The sequence below is a fragment of the Oryzias melastigma genome, linkage group LG18 (assembly GCF_002922805.2).
Source record: "Oryzias melastigma strain HK-1 linkage group LG18, ASM292280v2, whole genome shotgun sequence".
Lineage (NCBI taxonomy): Eukaryota > Metazoa > Chordata > Actinopteri > Beloniformes > Adrianichthyidae > Oryzias > Oryzias melastigma.
The window spans coordinates 301,978-316,269 of record NC_050529.1 but is presented as its reverse complement, the minus strand read 5'-3'; the positions used below and the strand labels follow the sequence as shown (position 1 = coordinate 316,269).

Below are 14,292 nucleotides of genomic sequence, written 5' to 3'. Positions count from 1 at the left end.
CGTTGCTGTCCCGGTCTGGGTGGGCGCCGTGGCGATGTTCCTTTGACCGAGCTGACTCCTGGTATGATAGAATCCTCAATACTGTTTCATCACAGCAGAGCTAAGCCTTAAGTTTATTTTACAAGTTTTATTTATTTATTTTATTTATTTTTATTTTTTCATTGTGTGTGGGGTCATGGGTGTATGTGATATGGGGAGGGTGTGTGTGTGTGAAGGGTGGGTTGGGCTTTTATTGTGTATGTTTTGTTTTTAAATGTGAAGCGCCTTGGGTTACTCGCAAGTATGAAAGGCGCTTTTATAAATAAAGTTTGATTGATTGATTGATTGATGTCATGCCCATATTTGGTCAGTCAGAGGCCTCTGCTTCCTGCCTTTGTCTCGGGGTCGACGTGTTATCTATGTCTTAACACCCCTCAGGTTAGGAGGATGTAAGGAACCATTTAGGAATGTTTGCATCTCAATCAGTATCCTGGCCTCCTGTGGGGACAGTGTATCGTAAACCCTTTCATCAACTTCTGTCACAGAGGACAATTCAAATCTGTTTTACGTCAGTCACTCCTTGAGTTGGAATTCTAGGCTGTTTAAATACATTCACAGGTATGTGTTAGTGAGGACTCTAGGTTCATACGTTACAGAGCTTCATTGGAAGGTTACATATAAGAGGAAAATGGAATTAGAATCAAAAAGATTCTCTTACATCCTGATGTTGATCCTGTTGTTGATCCTGATGTTGATCCTGTTGTTGATCCTGATGTTGATCCTGTTGTTCCTGCTGATGTTGATCCTGTCGTTGATCCTGATGTCGTTCCTCCTGTCGTTCCTCCTGATGTTTCTCCTCACGAACCATCTCCCTGTCCTCCACAGAAGCGAAGGAGAAGAGTCGGAGGGAAGGCGGGTCCTCACCGCTGCCAACACTGTCCCAAGATCTGCCAGACGGCGTCGGCACTCCGGACTCATGAGATCGTCCACAGCGAGGAGCGGCCGTTCGAGTGCACCGACTGCGGCGCCACCTTCAAGCTCAAAAACAGCCTGAAGATCCACCAGCGCATCCACACCGGGGAGAAGCCGTACGCCTGCGACCAGTGTGACAAGCGGTTCGTCCACTCCTCGGGTCTGCTCCTCCACCGGATCTCCCACGGCGCCGCCACGCCGCACAGCTGCGAGGAGTGCGGCAGCAGCTTTGGGACCAAAACCCTGCTGAGGAACCACATGTACATCCACACGGGCGAGAGGCCGTTCAGCTGCCCCGACTGCGAGAAGTCGTTCCGGTCGTCCGCCATGTTGAAGATGCACGCGGAGATCCACAGCGGCGTGAAGTTCCCCTGCTCCTTCTGCTCCAAGAGCTTCCCCTCCAGCTCCAGCCTGAAGGGCCACATGAAGGGCCACAACAACCAGCCCCTCCAGTGCGACCGGTGCAGCAGAACCTTCCGGCTCCGGACCTCCCTGCTGAAACACAGGCTCATCCACCTCGGCTGTGACCGCTGCGGACAAGTGTTTGAGAAGACGGAGGACCACATCCGGCACAAGCGCTGGCACCGGTGGGCCGACGAGCTGGACGCCGCCAAACGAGCCACCGCCGTTAAGGTTAAGGAAGAGTTCTAACCGCGGGCGACAGTCCTCCGAAAGTCCTGCAGCTGAGGTCCGGGGTCCAGGTTCTAAGGGGGGGGGGGGGTCTTGTTCATGGTAGGAGGAATTTTCTTCATGGGAACAGGAGGAGTTCTCATAGGAACAAGAGTTTTCTTCATAGGAGGAGGACACTGAACCCCACACTGCCCCTGGTGGTTGTAGGGTGAATGGGTGTCTCTGTTTATGTTAGTGAGGTCACAGGTTAAGGGACCTCCGGTTCAGTTTCAGAGTTTAGATCAGAACCGGCTCCTGGGGAACTCCGCCCGTTTAAAGAAACCTCTCACCTCGTGAACATATCAGTTAATTCACTAGTGTGGCGTTCCCCAGGGGTCACAGTTGGGTCCTCAACTGTTTTATCAACATTTAAACACATTTTTACATCTCTATCAAACAGATTTAACTGTTCCTCTAATTCCTATTGATTATTATTATTGATAATGAGTCATTAGAACATTATTCCTAATAATTATTGATTATTATTATTGATAATGAGTCATTATTCCCAATGATTATTGGGGCCAAATTCTTTGTTTCTGCAGAAGTTTAATCTCTGAAATGTATTTTTGGATGATCTCCATCAGATCTGTCATGTGATGATGGATTAGATCCTCGCCGTCTGTCAGAAGACTGTGATGTTCATAATCACAGAGGTTTGTTGATAGCGGTGGTGCTGTGGAGACGCGTCTGGAGGTTCTGTTTAAGTTCAGCAGAACCGCATGAAGGAAGAACCAGAATCAGACGCAAACTCTGTTCTCCTGAATCTGTGGTGGATCCTGATGTTCCTGATCCAGCAGGATCTCCTGGTGTTCCTGATCCAGCAGGATCTCCTGGTGTTCCTGATCCAGCAGGATCACCTGATGCTCCTGATCCAGCAGGATGTTCCTGATCCAGCAGGATGTTCCTGATCCAGCAGGATCTCCTGGTGTTCCTGATCCAGCAGGATCTCCTGGTGTTCCAGATTCAGCAGGATCACCTGATGTTCCTGATCCAGCAGGATCTCCTGATTCAGCTGGATTCCCTGGTGTTCCTGATCCAGCAGGATGTCCTGATCCAGCAGGATCACCTGATGTTCCTGATTCAGCAGGATCTCCTGGTGTTCCTGATCCAGCAGGATCACCTGATGTTCCTAATCCAGCAGGATCACCTGATGTTCCTGATCCAGCAGGATCTCCTGATTCAGCAGGATCACCTGATGTCCCTGATCCAGCAGGATCTAGTCTTATCTCTGGAGTTGTGATGAGTTTGAGGGTTTTGTTAAAATATTCACCAGCAGCTTTTGTGGAGCTTCAAATTAGAATCATTAGTTGTTATTGTGTATCAATAATAGGTTTGTTAGTTATATTCTACTATTTATTCCTTTTTATGAGATGACCTAATAATAGTCAAACTTCTTTATGACCACTCCTGATGTGACACTGATGAATGTGTTTGACCAAAATGTTCATGTCAGACGACTGAGTGAAATGATGGAATCTGTTTTCAGAACAGTTTATCATCTTCTGCTGCACAGATACCTGTAGCTTCTGTTCAGTTATTAAATGAGAGAATAACAAAAATAACTGAAACATATTTACTGCTTTAGGACGTTTTTAAGACTGAATTTTATTTTGAAAGGAACTTAAATGTGCTGCTGTTGGATTCAAATAAATCAAGTGTTATGTAACCAATTGGTTTCATTATTGTGTATATGATGTCTATGTATCATTATTTGAAATATTTAAGGGTTCCATACAGTTAGTGTCAATACTTTAATGGTCCACGACATGACTGTCTTTCAGAGTAAACCATATATATATGATCGTATATCACATTGGGAACAATAAAAAACAAATTATTACTGAGGCGTTTGGGCCTCTAGGACTTCAGCTGGTAATTGAGCAATGAGCTTTTTTTGGCTAATTTGGCCTCTAGTAACATTATTATGCTACTTTACAGTTAAGCTAATATTTTAGCAATATGCTAACATTTTTGGCTAATTTGTTATCTACTTGAGTTTTTAGGCTAATTTAGTGTTTAGCTTTGATTTTAGCAACATGCTAACAATGGAGTTCGCGTAACGAGACGGAAAAGAGTTAGAGGTTTTAAACTAAAAGTTCTAACGAGTAAACAGACGGAACAATTCTTTCCTTCTGGATACCATGAGAATCTAAACTGCTCCATGATTGGTCAGAGATATGAGTTAATGAGTCAGTGGTAAAGAAGTCTCGAGATTCTCAGGTCAGTAAAGTGACTCGCGAGTTTTGAACGATTCGTTCATGACTCGTACATGACTGACCAGGTGACAGGTGCGCCTCACGATGACTCTCCTCACGAGACAAAACGATGAATCATAAATACACCTGATCAGGTCAGCTGCACGCGGATGACAGCAGAGTTTGTGTGACTGGGCTGTCTGAGGTTCTGATGAAGGTTCTGTGGGCAATGCCTGGGTCCTGAGAATGCAGTCCTGAGAACGTTGTTGGGTCTCCAGGCCTGCAGGTACACCCTTCTCTCTGTGGGTACTTCCGGTTCTTTCTCCCTGTACCTTACGGTGATTGTAGTTCTTTGGGTTTGAACAACAAATGATTCATTTTACGGCATCAACTTAGCGAAAATACGTTTACTTAATCATTTATAATATTTTAAGTCCAAAATTCCAAAATAAACTCAAATCTTTTTGATAAAAAACAAAACTTGGATTCTTACTCCAAATACACATTAACTACATTACCCATGATGCTGTGCGGGCTCCGTTGCTAAGATACTGTAGGAGTTTCCGGTAAACGTCCCTTGAAGTTAGTGGAGGAAACAAAGGCGTTAACGTACCGCCAGCCGAACCAGAGGGTTCGGATGGAACCAGAACTTTAGTTTGTTCCGGATTCTCCTCAGACCGGAACCGGTTCTTTTTTCCGTTCCTTCGGTTACATCCCGGTAACTCTAGAACAGTGTTAGCTTAGCCTCCGTTCTTCACAGCCGAACCGGCGGCCAGAGGTTCTGCAGGTGAACCCGAATCCGGGTCCATGGAGCGAACCGAGCGGACCCGAGGGCCCAGACTGCTGCGGAACCAGCCGTACGACGAGAGCCTGGAGGTGGCCGGAGATCATCGGAACCTCTGCAGCCCGGAGCCCGGAACACCGCGACAGGTACGCGGCCCAGAACCGGGTAAACCGAACCGGGGTCCAGTTAGAGCTTGAGAGTTTTGTAGGAGACAAGACTGTTGCCATGGTAACGTGAAGGATTGTTCTGCTCATCAGAACCCTGAGCAGGTTCTCCATGAAAGTTCACCTAACAAGGCGGAGCTTGACCTCCAGGTGGAGCTTGACCTCCAGGTGGAGCTTGACCTCCAGGTGGAGCTTGACCTCCAGCTCCTCAGTCACAGGACGTCAGCTGTTAGCAGATGGAGATGTTTGGACTCTTTCAGAGGAGGAACAGGGAGGATTCTGGGAAAGGATGGTGAGGGAGGAGGACATGAGGTTATAATTCAGTTCAATTCAATTCCATTTTATTTCTATAGCCCAAAATCACAAAGAGATTTGCCTCATTGGGCTTCAAAATAGGAACAATTGTTAAAAACTAAACAGACTACATAAACTGGTTATCCCTGCCCTTAGACCCTCCCTCCCGGTAAGGAAAAACTCCTAAAAAACCTGAGTCAGGAAAAAAGAAGAAACCTTAGGGATTCCCACATTAGGGAGGGGTTTCTTGACGGAAGGTTCTACCTCCAACTGAACTTTTAGAAATTCTAGGAACTACAAGCAGTCCAGCGTTTTGTGAGCGAAGTGTTCTGATTGGTTGGTAAGGACATTAGCAGACGTCCGACCTTCCTCTGAACCTCTGAACGGGTCAGAACCTTCAGATAAGAAAACTGTGAAGAAACAGTGGAACAGAGGTTCTGGTTCTGGGAGTCCAGAGCTGCAGTGATGGAGGTGACATCATCTCCACAGGAAGCCACAAAAACACACTTCCTGTCTTCACTTTAAATAATTTTAGAGGCTTTTATTGTGAAAGGACCAAAATAAACACGAAGAGTCCAAAACGAGAATCAGGTTCAGGTTCTCCATTGACCCGGCCCACCATCTCAGTGGCCTTGTGGTAGAGTGTCCGCCCTGAGATTGGAAGGTCGTGGGTTCAAATCCCGGCTGAGTCAGACCAAAGACTCTAAATGGACCCAGTTCCTCCCTGCTGGACACTCAGCACTAAGGAGCTGGACGGGGGGGGGGGTTAAACCACCAAATGGTTCCCGAGCGCGGCTGTGTCTGCAGCTCACCACTCCCCCAGGGGAGGGGTCTAATGCAGAGAACAAATTTCACACACCGAGGTGCGTGACAAATAATGGGACTTTAACTTAACTTTTAACAGTTTTGAGAGCAGAACACGGTTCTACTGTCGCCTCCAGACCGGAGAACTCAGATATCAAAGGGTTCACGTTCTGCTTTCATCTTCATTTTATTTGTGATTTATTTTGTATTAAACCAGAACCTCTGACCCGGTTCTGCTTCTCTCAGTCAGAGCTGGGTCCTCAGCGGCGGGTCCGCAGCCTGATGTCGGCCTGCAGCAGCAGTGAGGAGTTCGACGAGGAGCCGCGACCCCATAGGGCCGCAGAACCGGCAGCCAGAACCCGCCCGGGAGCCAGTCCCAACGAGGAGGAGGAGGAGGAGGAGGAGGAGGAGTCTGAGTCCGAGGACTCTGATGAAGACGAAGACGAAGAGTCCTCGCAGGCGCTGGAGTACGACCCGGCGGACTACACCAACCTGCCCGTCAGCACCGACATCCGGGAGCTGTTCCAGTACATCACACGGTACCACGGACACATGCACGCTCCTGAAACACGTGCACACACCACAGACTCGTTCACGCTCCACGGACACGAGCACGCTCTATTGACACGTGCACACTCCTGTGACACGTGCACGCTCCTGTGACACGTGCACGCTCCTGTGACACGTGCACGCTCCTGTGACACTTGCACGCTCCACGGACACGTGCACGCTCCAGTGACACGTGCACGCTCCATGGACACGTGCGCGCTCCACAGACACGTGCACGATCTACAGACACGTGCAGGCTCCACAGACACGTGCACGCTCCTGAGACACGTTCACACTCCACAGACACGTGCACCCTCCACAGACACGTGCACCCTCCACGGACACGTGCACCCTTCACGGACACGTGCACGCTCCACAGACACGCTCCTTTGACATGTGCACGCTCCTGTGACACGTGCACGCTCCTGTGACACCTGCACGCTCCATGGACACGTGCACGCTCCTGAGACACGTTCACGCTCCACAGACACGTGCACCCTGCTCGCTCTGATGCCTTACACACGTGCACTCTGACCCTCCTCAGGTACACTCCTCAGAGCGTCGACCTGGAGCTCCGCCTCAAACCGTTTATCCCAGACTTCATCCCGGCGGTCGGCGACATCGACGCCTTCCTGAAGGTACCGACACACTGAAGGTCCAGCCGGTTCTGGTTCTGTTCTGTCTGGTAGCACATAGGCCCGCGTTCCTGCTTTTTATCTAACAAGCTCTTCTCTGCCGTGTTCTGATTGGCCAGTGATCCAGGTTTCAGGGCAAACCGAGCCGCTCTGACTGTGTGCTTTTGTGGCGTTCAGGTACCACGGCCGGATGGGAAACCGGACTCTCTGGGTCTTCTGCTTCTTGATGAACCCAGTGTTAAGCAGTCGGACCCGACGGTTCTGACGCTGCGGCTGTCTGAGGAGAGCAAGCAACAGGGAACCGATCAGGTACTCACACCTGCAGACACACACACACACCTGTAGATACACACCTGCAGACACACACACACACCTGTAGATACACACCTGCAGACACACACCTGTAGACACACACACACACCTGTAGATACAAACACACACACCTGTAGACACACACACCTGTAGACACACACACCTGTAGATACACACATCTGCAAACACACACCTGCAGACACACACACCTGTAGATACACACACACACCTGCAGACACACACCTGTAGGTACATACACACACCTGTAGGTACATACACACACCTGTAGACACAGACCTGTAGATACACACCTGCACACACACACCTGTAGACACCCCTGACCCCGGCTGACCTCTGCCCCTCCCCCACAGATGCAGACGGTGGCGAGCGTGTCCAGCCCCCACACCAACCCCCGGGCCGTGGACAGCTGGGTGGACAGCATCAGCGCCCTGCACCGCTCCAAGCCCCCCGCCAGCGTGCACTACAGCCGGCCCCTCCCCGACATCGACAGCCTGATGCAGGAGTGGCCCCCCGAGATGGAGGAGCTGCTGGGGCGCCTGCGCCCGCCCCCCGCCCGCCTGTCCTGCAGCCTGGAGGAGTACGTGGACGTGGCGTGCGGCCTGCTGGACATCCCCGTGTCCGGCAGCAGGATCCAGTCCCTGCACCTGCTGTTCAGCCTCTACCTGGAGTTCAGGGACTCGCTGCACTTCACCAGCAGGGAGTGACGGGGCGGGGCCAGGAGTGGGCGGGGCCTCCTCTGTCTTCTTCTTCGTGACTGGTGGAAACCCCCACCTGTGAGTTCTGGCACCTGTGACCCGGTTTGACCAGAACCTGCTCTTGTTTCCGTCTGGATCTTGATGTTCTGCTGAATAAACAGAGTGTTGTCTTCAGACTGGTTGAGATTGTTCCTGTTGGTCTGTTAGAGTCCGGTTCTGGCCCTGACTTCCCATCATCCCTTTGTTTACTCTTTCTCCCTCTAGCTTACAGCTCCTCACACCCCCGACCTAACATTTACAAATGGCATCAGCATCGTTTTCACCCAGCTGTTCGGTTCTGATCCAGATTCCAGCTCAGACCAGGAAGATGAAGACGTTCACGGATCTGTCTGCAGGTGGAGGATCAGAAAGGGGCGGAGCTGGACTATATCAGCTAGGTCACATGCTCCTGACTCACAACAATATAAATAAATAATCATAAACGCAGATTTAATCAGAACTTTATTTAGAAATGACCTCCATCATCAGAAGTTAAAACACTATTTTCATCTTTAAGTGAACGGACTCAGTCTCCCACAATGCACCGCATTGTTGTCCTCCGGCCCGCCATCCAACATGGCCGTCGACGGATGCGTCTTCCACAGAATCCTGTCCCGGTCCGGTTCCGTTCAGAACCAGGTCAGAGAGTTTCTCGTTTGTCCCGAAGTGATCCGTGAGAGTGTCGGTGACACGCGCGGCGGGGTCGCGCGGGGTTAAACGGCGGGCCTCCCGCGCGCGCGCCCTCCAGATGGATCAGCTTATCAGACTTTAATAAACGGGCCCAGCGGTACTTCTCGGTTCTGGTTCCGGTTAGAGCTGTTATCGGGTTTCTCTGAGGTTCGTGCTCGATCTGCTCCTCATCCTCATCTTCATCAGGCGATCACTCCGTGACGTCATGGACGGGTCATCAGGGTCCAGGCCCCTGTCCCCGAAAAACGGTTCTGATCCGGTAACCCCTTTCTTTAGAAGAACGGTTCTGGACCCGTTTCCCTTTATCTGGAGGAACACCTCGGCTCGTGTCGGTTCTGATGGACTCAAGCTCCCTGCAGCTCCTCCTTCATTGTCTTGCCCTCCTGCTTGTCTTGCAGGCTCCGCTGCTCTGCAGGGAGCTGCTGCTGGTCCTGCTGGGCCACTCGGCTCGTTCGGGTTGTGGTTCTGATGGACTCATGCTCCCTACACCTCCTCCTTAATTTCGCCCTCCTGCTTGTCTTGCAGGCTCCGCTGCTCTGCAGGGAGCTGCTGCTGGTCCTGCAGCTCAGGCGCTACAGCCGGGACCAGGGCTCCAGCGTCTACTTCCCGCAGAGCGTCCTCAGTGGTGAGCGGGCAGAGCATAGACTGTATATAGGAACTGGACATGACAAGTCTGAACATATACGTGAGCAGTAGATCATTATGGGATGCCTGCAGCCTTTGACATCTGCATCTCTACTGGTTCTGCGCCTGCAGGCGATGACTTGTACGACGTGACGCTGACGGACCGGGACTGCAGGCTGCGGGTCACTCTGGACCCGGGTCTGAACCAGCTGGTGGAGAGGCGGGTTCTGCGGGCAGAGTCAACTCTTAGTCAGGCCTCCTTCTGCCACACCTTAAGCGCTCAGGTCACAGGAGGCCCCGCCTCCCCTCGTGAAGTCAGGTGAGTGAGGACAGGTGATCCCTTTGGCTGTGATGTCATGAGGCTGATTGCGGCTCCGCCCCTCACAGTTATAGGTTGGTTAACATGGTGGTCCGAGAGGATGATGAGGATGATGAAGATGCAGGATTTGGGATTCTGGACATGGACTCTCTGCCCTGGTTTGGATCATCAGAACCAGCAGGTAAGGTAGACGATGACATCACAGCCTCACCTTTACTAGGTTAGGTCTAACTCAGCTGGTAACCTGCTGGTCCAGATGTTCCTCTGAGAGCGAGCAGGAGCGTCTTCCTCCCTCTGTGGAACAACGTGGACTACAGTGGCGAAGCCTGGAGAGAGGCCCCGCCCCCTGAGGAGAATGATGAAGAGGAGGAGGAAGGTGGAGTGGAGCCTTTCTGTGATTGGATTTGGTTCATGATCCAGAGGTCACATGATCTCGACTGTAACAGGACGACGCCCAGCTGTGTCCGTGTCCGAACTGCGGGACTACTTCCTGTCCGGCCAAAGGGGCAGAGCCAGAGGTCAGCTGATCGTACGCATCACGAACAAGTCGCAGCTCATGTATTACGGAAGAGCAGACAGGAACTGTGACTGTCCTTATAAGGTCAGTGGAAGGGGAGGAGACTAACTGAGGGGGCGTTAACAAGTGGAAAAAAACTAAAATGAAATACTACATCTTTAGCTTAGAATTCTAGCTTTGTTAGCATACTGTCTTTTTAGCTTTATTAGGATATTAGCTTTGTTAGCATTTCAGCTTTGCTAGCATACAAGCTTTGTTAGCATATAATCTTTGTTAGGAATTAGCTTTCTAGCATTTTAGCTTTGTTAGCTCATCGGCTTTGTTAGCATATTAGCTTTTCTAGCCTATACTAGTTAGCTAGTTAGTCCTCAAGGGCCTGCCTCCTGCTGCCTTATGTGCTTCTGATTACCTGGATCAGGTATGTTTAGCCAATAAGGAGCATGTAGGACACCGGCCCTCGAGGACTAACATTGTTTGCCTGTGGCATATACTTTTTTTTAGCATATTAGCTTTTAGCTTTATTAGCAAATTAGCTTTATTGACCTATAAACTGTGTTTGCATATTAGCTTGTTCAGAAATTAGCTTTAATATTAGCTGTGTTTGCATATTAGCTGTCTTAGTATATACGTTTTTTTAGCATATTAGCTCTGGTAGCATATAAGCTTTGTTTATATATTAGCTTTGTTAGCACATTAGTGTTGTTAGCATGTATGCTGTGTTTAGGTATTAGTGTTGTTAGAATATTATCTCTGTTAATATATTAGCGGTGTTAGCATATAACCTTTTTTTTAGCATATTAGCTGTAGTACCATATAAGTTTTGTTTACATGTTAACTTTGTTAGCTAATAAGCTTTTCTAGCACATTAGCTTTGTTAACATAAAAGCTTTGTTTGCCTATTAGCTTTCTTATCATGTTTGCTTTGTTTAGGTATTAGCGTTGTTAGAATATTAGCTGTGTTAGCATATTAGCAAATTAGTTTTGTTAGCATATATGTTTTGATATCATATTAGCTTTGTTAGCATATTAGCTTTGGTAGCAAATATGCTAATAAACTGTAATATTTGTGGTGTTTTGTTGTGTACTTTGTGTTTTTGTTTATAAATCACCTTGTTTACATGTTTCATAGCGTCAGAATAAAAGCTTTGATCCCAGACAAGCCCCCGCCTGTGACTCTTGTGGCTTTTGTGTGTCCAGGCGGTTCTGGAGGTGTGCGACCGCACAGGAAGTGCAAGTGTGGTTCTGTGGAACAGCATGTGTGTCCGCTGGTACCGGTGTCTAAAGCCCGGTGACATCATCAGCCTGAGACAGTACCGGGTCAAGCAGCAGTACCTGGGGGAGGAGGGCGACATCGGTGCGTTTCATCAGATGATATGTTGGTATTCCGGGATCCGTTTGATCCGATCAGCCGTGTTTCCTCAGAGATCAGCGTGAACAGCAGGAACCCGGCGGCTCACCTGGACCTCCTCCCAGAATCTCGGGTCCTGTCGGAGTACGCCCCCCCCGACCCCCCCTACAGCTTCTGCAGCAGGTAAGCCTTTGCTCGCCGGCATCACCTGTCACTTCTGGAACCAGCTCATTCTGGACTCTGACAGTCAGGAGCTTCTGGACCGCCCTCACGGCACCACCTGTGATGTCATCGGCCTGTTGACGTTTGCTGGACGATCTGAGCGAGTCAGAACCAGAGGTGGGCGTTGCCGTGGTGACGTGTCTCAGGTGAACAAGCCATAAATTTATTAGGTTACCTTTATATTTCAGACGGTAAAGGGGCGGAGCTTCTGGAGTATCGCTGGCTGCAGTTAGAGGATGACAGCAGCCCTCAGCCAATCACGGTGAAGCTGTTCTCCACGTCGCAGCCAGAGACGCACAGGAGGCTCCACCCACGTGAGGCGGAGTTTGTGATCAATCACAGAGCTGGTCGAGGTATTGATCGGTGTCTCTGCAGTGTCCGTGGTGGTCTGTACCCGCCTGAAGCTGATCCGGTCGGACCACAGCTGTTCCTATCTGACCAACACCACCTTTACGCAGGTGTACTGCACAGGTAACGCCCACCTGGAGCCCAGCGCCTCCGGGGGCGGATCAGAGTCTGACCCTGTCTCCTCATTGGCTGTCGGCAGGACTGGACCAGCACTCTCGGATGAGCTACCGGAGGCTGGCTCGGGTGCGGCTCTTCCTGCGATGGCTCCGCAGCCAGGATGACGGACAGATGCTGAGCAGGGCTCTGATTGGAGGATTCTTCATCCACCCAGCCCCTCCCACATCCCTGGAAGCCCTCATGAAGGAGAGGAAAGGTCAGCTGACCGTCCTCCTGTGTGGAGGAGGTCCAGTCAGAGTCTGCTGGAGTTGTGTTATCAGTTATTGTCAGAGAGCATTTGGTTTGTGGGCGTCGCCGGCGATATCTCTGGTCTTTTTAGATAAATGAAAGAGTAGATTGTATTTTGAAACGTGGTTGAAACGTGGCAGAACAGCTTTTGTCTCCAAACAGGTGAGGTGGGTTTTCTTCGAGGGGCGGAGCTTGAGAGGGAGCTGCAGAGTCTCTGTTTCCGGGAGCGGCGCTCTTTCTTTGTCCAGGCAGCTGTTACCATGGTGACCTACAGCCTCAGGGGGGCGGTGAGAACCTACACACACGGACATACAGCTGTCATGTCCTCGTGGAAACCATGGCAACAGATCTGCTGAGACAGTTCCTCTGAGCTGCTGAGGGTTAGGGTTTTTTTACTCCACCCACTGAGTTTTGACTCCACCCACTGATTCTTGACTCCACCCACTGAGTTTTGACTCCACCATCTGTTTTTTGACTCCACCCTCTGATTTTTGACTCCACCCTCTGATTTTTGACTCCACCCTCTGATTTTTGACTCCGCCCTCTGATTTTTGACTCCACCCTCTAAAATTTTTACTCCGCCCTTTGACTTTGTCCTATGATATTTGATTCCCCCCTCTGACTCCACCCCCTCTTGTCTGGCTCCGCCCTCTGCTGTTTCAGCTGGTTTGAAGCCGTTTTGGGTTTTGTTCTGTTGTCTCGTGGTTCTTTCCAGAAATGTGAAGATAGTTTAGGAAGACCAAATGTGACAGACATCGACTCTAAAACCAGGAACCACTGTAAAACCAAACCGCAGGTTTGTGGTTCCTGTTATGAAGTCACAGGTTTTGGTTTCAGTCGTCTTCTGGTCCCAAAATCAGGTCGATAAACTGACCAATAAACTCACCTGGCTCCAGGTGTTCTGGTTTGAACCCTCTTTATACAGGAAGTGACGGCGCTGACCTGCTTCCATCAGTGCTTTAGTGAAGGCCGGTGGACCCCCCTGCCGTCCCCCCAGTAGCTTGTTAATATTCTACTTTCCTCAGAAAAGACGCTAATATTTACTTCAGTTCTCAATCCAAATGAAGGAGAAACCCTGAAGGTCAGTCGTCTTCAGACGTCTTCAGAAGTCTTCGGTCATTGTTACTTGTCTTTGGTCATCTTCGGTTGTCTTCAGTCGTATTCAGTCGTCTTCGGTTGTCTTTGGTCATCTTTGGTCGTCTTTAGACGTCTTCAGTCATCGTCACTCGACTTCGGTCGTCTTCAGTCGTATTCAGACGTCTTCGGTCATCTCTGGTTGTCTTCAGTCGTATTTAGTCGTATTCAGTCGTCTTCGGTCGTCTTCTGTCGTCTTCAGACGTCTTCGGTTGTCTTTGGTCATCTTTGGTCGTCTTTAGACGTCTTCAGTCATCGTCACTCGACTTCGGTTGTCGTCAGTCGTCTTCAGTCGTCTTTGGTCATCTCCGGTTGGCTGCAGCGGTTTGTCATCCTGATCAGCTGATTCTGCTGGAGCTGATTCACAGATGTATTAGTGTTTGAAAACATCCTCTGGGATTTTTACATTTTCCTTTCAAAGTAAAAGCCTCCTTCCATTGTTTTTAATGCTAAAGATGCTCTGCGTGTCACATGACACGGGAATCAGTCATGTGACCCCCCTAAAATCTTCCTTCTTGTCTCCTTCAGGAGGACCGCTGTATGTTCTGGATGGACAGATCTTCATCTTCC

General features: G+C 49.8%; 3 protein-coding genes across 3 annotated transcripts in view; all 3 read left to right on the top strand.

The window, feature by feature from the left end:
• The window catches only part of LOC112141501 (zinc finger protein 239), a 6,896-nt gene extending 3,607 nt beyond the window's left edge, over positions 1-3,289 (top strand). Inside the window, exon 2 of the mRNA XM_024264652.2 lies at positions 865-3,289. Within this exon, the coding sequence (XP_024120420.1) occupies positions 865-1,602 (738 nt within the window). The 3' untranslated portion in view covers positions 1,603-3,289. The remainder of the gene's footprint in view (positions 1-864) is intronic.
• Positions 3,290-4,352: 1,063 nt separating this feature from the next.
• Positions 4,353-8,252, top strand: ift46 (intraflagellar transport 46 homolog (Chlamydomonas)). Its single transcript, XM_024264651.2, has 5 exons — positions 4,353-4,748; positions 6,111-6,403; positions 6,958-7,051; positions 7,226-7,357; positions 7,732-8,252. Exons 1-5 carry the CDS (start codon positions 4,626-4,628, stop codon positions 8,083-8,085), a joined length of 996 nt encoding a protein of 331 aa, XP_024120419.1. The 5' UTR covers positions 4,353-4,625; the 3' UTR covers positions 8,086-8,252.
• A 326-nt stretch (positions 8,253-8,578) lies between these two features.
• si:ch73-71d17.2 (RPA-related protein RADX) lies at positions 8,579-14,292 on the top strand (the record flags this gene model as incomplete). Its single annotated transcript, XM_024264650.2, is given in 14 exon segments — positions 8,579-8,754; positions 9,331-9,430; positions 9,562-9,748; positions 9,817-9,929; positions 10,005-10,124; positions 10,195-10,349; positions 11,463-11,619; positions 11,688-11,796; positions 11,861-11,952; positions 12,024-12,149; positions 12,211-12,306; positions 12,383-12,556; positions 12,751-12,875; positions 14,251-14,292. Coding segments are annotated over 14 exon segments (1,659 nt in total), but the record flags the coding sequence as incomplete, so codon positions are not given.